The 7,806-nt window shown below is 36.7% G+C and overlaps 1 protein-coding gene across 1 annotated transcript; it reads left to right on the forward strand.

Annotated features, from left to right (window-relative positions):
• The first annotated feature begins 4,020 nt into the window (after window positions 1-4,020).
• Window positions 4,021-4,830, forward strand: LOC141393252 (uncharacterized). The gene is made up of 2 exons (XM_073966235.1): window positions 4,021-4,201; window positions 4,624-4,830. Exons 1-2 carry the CDS (start codon window positions 4,025-4,027, stop codon window positions 4,825-4,827), a joined length of 381 nt encoding a protein of 126 aa, XP_073822336.1. The 5' UTR covers window positions 4,021-4,024; the 3' UTR covers window positions 4,828-4,830.
• Window positions 4,831-7,806: the final 2,976 nt, after the last annotated feature.

Below are 7,806 nucleotides of genomic sequence, written 5' to 3' on the forward strand. Positions count from 1 at the left end.
AAAAGTACAAAAAAAAACCCCATAACAGTGTGTGTAGTGGTTGGAGCGCAAGATAACTCTCGAACGGATCTGTCGATTTGGTCCAAAATTTGACTATCCTCATATTTCGTCCAAACCTAGCTTAAGTTCGAAGATTAACCATATCGGTACTCTCCTTCAGGTACTTCCCCCGCAAAAGTTCAAAAATGTTCGGAAAAATTGTGCGCACGATAAATCTTGAAGGGAGTGACCGATGTGGTCCGTACATTACACACCCTAATATTTCTACCAGATGTATATCAGTTTTGAATATGGATTATATTTGTCCATTCCTTTGCGTACACCCCACACAAATTTTCGGATAAGTTCACTTTAAGACCTGCTCTCGAATCACTTTTATTTCTGTTGAAGCAACATGCATTCGCTGTCTCAATTACGACGGTAAAAGTTTTTTCAGGGGCAAGTCCATTCTTCTTGATAAAACTGCCCGAAAGGTGTAAAACCCCCATAGCACCATATGTAGTCGCTGGAGAGCACTATAACTCAAAACTTTGGATCTCCTAATATGTTGTCCAAATTTAGTTTAACTTCCAAAATGTCCGATATCGATTTTCTAGTCCAAAATTTATGCGATGACCCACTGATATGATTATCTATCAAAAATAAGATAAATTTTCGTAATGGACTATGTAGGTCCATTCCTTTAAGTACCTCCTCCGCAACACTTTGAATTTTAATCCTAATCCACAAGTTCAAATGTCCAAAAAGAGCCACAAAATTCTGAAAAACCCTAAATACATTCGATGTGTCCGTAGATGATAGCTTAAATTCAGATAGGCTGATGGTATATCTCTGTCGGCAAAGCCGACGGATACTTTTTTACATGTTTTATTATTTGTTGATTTTCCGCGAAAATAATAAATTTAATATATATTTTTTTATTTTTTTCGTGCATTTTATTGTGATCAATTAGTATATGAGGAAATAACAAAATTATTTAGATTTCGTTGAAAAAAAAATTTTAAAAAAAATTTTAAGCTACATGAAAAATTTTTGGTACATAGATTGGGAAAAAAATTCGATTTTCAAATCTGTTCGAGCTACTAATTTTGGTTGTTGCGCGCAAAAGTTATGGGGGTTTTAATTCTGATAATAAGACATAAATCTTAAACAACGCTACTAATTATATTGCGAAACATTGTTAATTAAGGGCTTCCTACGTACTACATGACTACTGAGGCCCCATAACATTAGTGACAAAGTTGTAAATTTTCGCGGAAATTAAGAAAGAATTAAAAAAAATGCTTGCTTGAAACTTGTTTTATTAAAATTTTAGCTGTTTATGCATCGGAAAAATATTTTAAAAAAATGTACGTAATCTAAACATCGCGACGATTCAAATGGAACCAAAAATATAGAAATCTGTTCAGCGATTTGCGCATTTTAGCAAAAACAAAAAAATATATTGGGGGCAGTTATAAAATTTTTGTAAGAGAAAATATTTTTCAAATTTTTTTGTGAGTTAGTTGAAGAAAATGTACGAAAACTAGGTCGGAGTTATTCTTCTATTTCAGTTCAATTTCACGTAAAAAAATCACGTTTTTTATTCTAATCACTTCTAGAGTACACGCTAACATCTAACGGAAGATATGAGTAGCGTTCAAATAAATGTGGGGTTCCTTTTAATACGGTATAATCTATATTAATAAAAGAGTAGAGTGACTGATTCACTGACTGACTGACTGACTGATTGACTGATTGATTCATCAACGCCCAGACGAAACGGCTGAAGCTAGAATCTTGAAATTTTGGGTGAGGGTCAGTCTTGGTCCGAAGGTGTCAGATAAGGCTGGGTTTTTGGAAATTCGAACTAGAAGGGTACGAAAAGTACTAAAAGGTACTAAATATGGTACCGTTTGTATTTGGCGAACCGGTAGAGCTAGAACTTTGAAATTTGGAATGAAGGTCACTGATGGAGTGTAGGAAAGATGTGCTAAAGGGTTTTTAGAAATTCGAACTATAAGTGTACGAAAAGTACTAAAGTGTACTAAATTTGGTACCACTTCATATTTTGTGAACGGATAAAGGTTAAAGGTTGAAATTTGGTGTGAGAATCAAGGTGAAAAGGTACGCTTGACATAAGGAGGTGGTTTAGGAAAAGTGTACACATGTGTACGAAAAGTACTAAATGGTACTAAATTTGGTACAATTATGATTTGGGCGAACGGATAGTGCTGGAATCCTAAAATTTTGAATTAAGGCGACTGTTGGAGAGTAGAATGAACGTAGTTTTAAAAATTCGTACTTATGGGTACGGAAAGTACTAAATGGTACTAAATTTGGTACATTTTAGATTTAGGTTCAACGGATAGAGCTGGAATCCTGAAATTTTGAATTAAGGCTACAGTTGGAGGGTAGAATGGAAGTAGTTTTGAAAATTCGTACTTATGGGTACGAAAAGTACTAAATTGTACTAAATTTGGTACAATTATGATTTGGGCGAACGGATAGAGCGTAGAATAGTTTTAAAAATTCGTACTTATGGGTACGAAAAGTACTAAATGGTACTAAATTTGGTACAATTTGGATTTAGGTTGAACGGATAGAGCTGGAATCCTGAAATTTTGAATTAAGGCTACAGTTGGAGGGTACAATGGAAGTAGTTTTGAAAATTCGTACTTATGGGTACGAAGAGTACTAAATGGTACTAAATTTGGTACAATTATGATTTGGGCGAACGGATACAGCTGGAATCCTGAAATTTTGAACTAAGGCTGCTGTTAGAGAGTAGAATGGAAGTAGTTTTAACAATTCGTACTTATGGGTACGGCAAGTACATACTAAATGGTAATAAATTTTGTACAATATGTATTTAGGTTGAACGGATAGATCTGGAATCCTGATATTTTGAATTAAGGCTACAGTTGAAGGGTCAAATTGAAATTGTTTTGAAAATTCGTACTTATGGGTACGAAAAGTACTAAACGGTACTAAATTTGGTACAATTAAGATTTGGGCGAACGGATAGAGCTGGGATCCTAAAATTTGGGTATGGGTACGAAAAGTACTAAATGGTACTAAATTTTGTACAATTTGGGCTTAGGTTGAGCGGATAGAGCTGGAATCCTGAAATTTTGAATTAAGGCTGCAGTTGGAATGTAGAATGGAAGTAATTTTGAAAATTCGTACTTATGGGTACGAAAATTACTAAATAGTACTAAATTTGGTACAATTACGATTTGAGCGAACGAATGGAGCTGGAATCCTGAAATTTTGAACTAAGGCTACTGTTGGATAGTATAACGGAAGTAGTTTTGAAAATTCATACTTACGGGCACGACAATATCTAAATGGTACTAAATTTTGTACAATTTGGATTTAGGTTGAGTGGATAGAGCTGGAATCCTAAATTTTTGAATTAAGGCTGCAGTTGGAGGGTAGAATGGAAGTAGTTTTGAAAATTCGTACTTATGGGTACGAAAAGTACTAAATGGTATTACATTTATCGGATAGAGCTGAATTTCTGAAATTTTAAATAAAAATTGCTGCTGAAGTATAAGATTGGCTACTGTTTGATTGTATAATGGAAGTTGGTTTGAAAATTCGTACTTAAGGTTACGAAAAGTACTAAGTGGTACTAAATTTGGATTTAGGGTGAACGGATAGAGCTGTAGCCCTGAAATTTCGAATTAACATTGATGTTAGAGTATGGGATTGAGATAATTTTGAAATTCGTACTTCGTAGACTACATTTGGAGAGTAAAATGGAAGTAGTTTTGAAAATTCGTACTTATGGGTACAAAAAGTACCAAATTTGAATTTGGGCGAACGAACAGAGCTGGAATAATGAAATTTAAAATTAAGCTTGCTGTTGGGGTGTAAGATGAAGTTTGTAACGTGACCGTTTCATACCATCCTTACATCTCCGCCGACCCACATTAATATGCATTACACCTTAAGGTATTTATTATAACGACAGTATAAACTTATAAAGTTACTCTACACATAATATTGCCTTATCGTCGTATATCATATGTTGAATTCAATGCTGTCAACGACAACACCGTTTTATAATAATTCTCATTCACTTCGTGTAACTACCCGAATATATATTCTGGGTTTATTCACCGAGGTTGTCGATCACCAGCCGACAAAGTACGACAAGACGTGTGGCTCGTCCGCAGTCTCGTTACTCGTTAGCTACGATTCGAACACGCTCCTAGTAAGCTCCAAGTCTCCTAGCAAGCTCCAGTCTCTAAGCAAGCTCCAAGTCTCTTAGCAAGCTCCAGTCTCTTAGCAAGCTCCAAGCTCTTAGCAAGCTCCATGCTCTTAGTAAGCTCCACGTCTCTTAGCAAGCTCCAGACTCTTAGCAAGCTCCAAGCTCTTAGTAAAGCTCCAAGCTCTTAGCAAGCTCCAAGTCTCTTAGCAAGCTCCAGACTCTTAGCAAGCTCCAAGCTCTTAGTAAGCTCCAAGCTCTTAGCAAGCTCCAAGCTCTTAGCAAGCTCCAAGCTCTTAGCAAGCTCCAAGCTCTTAGCAAGCTCAACGCTCATAGCCAGCTCGACGCTCATAGCCAGCTCAACGCTCATAGCCAGCTCAATGCTCATAGCCAGCTCCTAAATATTTACCGACCTCTTTCCCCCACAGCAACCCGAATGCTATCGAGTCGAGTCATACACCCGACGACCGCCGAGCCGACAACCACCCGAAAGCATTACCGAACCACAACCGACAACTGCCGAGCTGACAGCCGCCCGATTGCCCAGAGCCGAGTCGTGTAGAGCCGAGCCCACCATTGCCGAGCCGAACGGTACCGATTGTCCCGAGCCGACAGCAACCCGAGTCTTGTAGAGCCGAGTCCACCACTGCCGAGCCGAAAGTTACCGATTGCCCAGAGCCGACAGCAACCCGAGTCTTATAGAGCCGAGCCACATCCGACAACTGCCGAGCCGAAAGCCACCCGATTGCCCCGAGCCGACAGCAACCCGAGTCTTGTAGAGCCGTGCCGAACGATTACCGAGCCACTTCCAATAATAATAACAAATCTTGCATCCACCCTCCACACACATATATTATTCGTTCATCAAACACCAAGAGTTCACAATAAAGATTAAACTTGTACACACTCGTGTTTTACTTAAGGTTTGTGGGACCTTAGGCCGACCCTGGCAGCGACTGAGCCTACCTCAGCCTTAGATAAAACCACTCGTTATAAGTTAGTTTTGCAAATTCTTACTTACGGGTAAGAGAAATACTAAATTTTGGTACAGTTTGGATTTGGATTTGGTTTGGAGCTAGAAACCTAAAATTCGTAATTGAGATTAATGTTGAGGTAGTTTTGGAAATTCGTACTTAGGGATACGAAAAGCACTAAATTTGGTATAATTTGGATTTGGGTCAACGGATAGACCTAGGATCCTGAAATGTGGAATTGAAATTCATGTTGGAGTGTAGGATTGTGGTAGTTTTGGAAATTCGTACTTATGGGAACGAAAAGTACTAAATTTGGTACAATTGGGATTTGGAATCTGGAATCCTGAAATTTGGAATTGAGATTACTGTTGGAGTATAGGATTGTGGTAGTTTTGGAAATTCGTACTTATGGGTACCAAAAATACTAAATGGTACTAAATTTGGTACAGTGGGTATTTGGGGGAACGGATAGAGCTGGAATCCTGGAATTTGGTAAGACTACGGTTGGAGTGTACGATTGAGACATGGAGGTAGTTTTTGAAATTCTTACTTATGGGCACGAATTTGAGTGCACCGATAGCGCTGGAATCCTGTTTTTGGAATTAAGATAACTGGTGAAGTGAAGGATTGAGGTAGTTTTGGAAAATCGTACTATTGGGTGTAGGGACAGTGCTGGAATCTGTATTTTTTGGATATAGTGTGGGTATTGGTGTGCAATGTTGGTCTCGCTGTTAATTTTGAGTGTTCGCCATTTCCATATTATATATTGTTTATTTGTTTTTTATATCCTTTCCGCATACGAAGTAGCGGGCACTTTGCTAGTCTTAAAATAAAACTGTATCATTTGAAATGCGTGTAAATCGCGAAATCTTCAAAATCACTTCATGCGCATGCGGTTTACCAATACAGCGAATTCTTCTCTTTTAATTTGTACACATTTGCCAGGATTTACTTTGGCCGCTAAGATGTAGCTTCGTCTGCAGTTTAGTGTACAACAATCTGTATAACGCTTATAATTTGCACAAAGTGCATACACTTTTTATACGCATCCGATTTCACTACCAACCGTGGAAAAATACATCGATCTAATCCTATTTCGATCGAATCCATCAAGAACCGTAGATGTAGCATCACACACTATTTTTGGGATAAATCGGATACAGCTCCCATGCCACTAAATTTTTTAAACCGCTGTTTCCGCAAAACCGCGATTGATGTGTCAGTTTTTTTATTGACAAGAAAACGATCCACAGAAAATGTGACTAAATCCACGATATTTTCAAAAACATTTTTCGCGCATTTTTCGGTTTTTGCAGTTGCTGTTTTCGCCGTTCTAGGGATTTTCACGATCTATGATTTATATGATCCGGACTGCCGAAAAACTAAAATATCGCGGGGTACCAGCACACTCAAAAGGATATTGTAAATACTGTACCCAAAAAATATGTTTTTAGAAAAAATATCGCACTAAATTTTGGCTATTGTCAGTAGATTACTCTGCTGCTAAGTGGGCTACATAGCCAATATACATATCAAATTATGCGCAATTGCGAGTACTTTAATCCTATTAATTGTTTTTTCAAATACTCGAATGCGCGTTCCAGTTAAATTAAAAATACGAAAAACATCTAAAATCCGGCTTCAAAATGTCAGCATCCATAAAAGGTGAAAGCAGTGGAAATTTCGAAAAGTGATACATTAGAAGTGTTTTTTGAGCTTTGTTCAAAAACATTTGAATTGATCTATCCATAGTCATAGTTACTGGTAAATTGCAATAGTTCGCGTATTATAATAGTGCAAACCTTGGCTTCATGGAAACTGAATTTTCTTGATATTCACTCATATATTGATCACAATAAAATGCACGAAAAAAAAAATAATTAAAAAAAAATAAAGTTTCAGTGTTTTATTTAGAAATGCACTTAAAACTAAAAAATAATTTGTCGCTTAGCCTCAATAAATATATTCTTTCTCATGATAGAATATCTCAAAAAAAAAAACGCTTGCATTTAAATTATGAATGGTGGCAAAATTAAACGGCAAGCGTTTTATTTGAGAGATTCTATCATGAGAAAAATATATTTATTGAGGCTAAGCGACAAATTATTTTTTAGTTTTAAGTGCATTTCTAAATAAAACACTGAAACTTACTTTTTTTAAATTATTTTTTATTTTTAACTTTTTGGTAAATACATTTTTTTGACCACTGAGAACCCCAAATGCCGAATTACAGTCCATTTGAGCAGAAAATGTAGATTAAAATGGTTGAAATTGGGTGGTACCGTTATATGGAGGCTTTATTAAACCTTGACCTACGTACACAATTTACCAGAAGTCTGGTGGTACCGTTATATGGGTGCTATAGGAAAAAATGGACCCATATTGGTTTTTGTTTCATATTCATGTATTGTCATCTAAATCTGAAAAATGTGCAAAGTTTTAGTTCGATTGGTCAACTGCAACCGTGTTAAAAATCAGTTACCAGATTTGAAAAGGTGGTCAAGTTAGACACCGTAAAACCACTGTAAGAATGGACCAATATTAGTTTTGATTTTTTCATGTATTGTCATCCAAATCTAAAAAGTGTGCAAATTTTAAGTTCGACTGGTCAACCGCAACTATGTGAAAAATGAGTTA

This window comes from Musca autumnalis, unplaced genomic scaffold (genome assembly GCF_047663935.1).
Source record: "Musca autumnalis isolate F117 unplaced genomic scaffold, ASM4766393v1 scaffold_2, whole genome shotgun sequence".
In the NCBI taxonomy this organism is placed as follows: Eukaryota; Metazoa; Arthropoda; class Insecta; order Diptera; family Muscidae; genus Musca; species Musca autumnalis.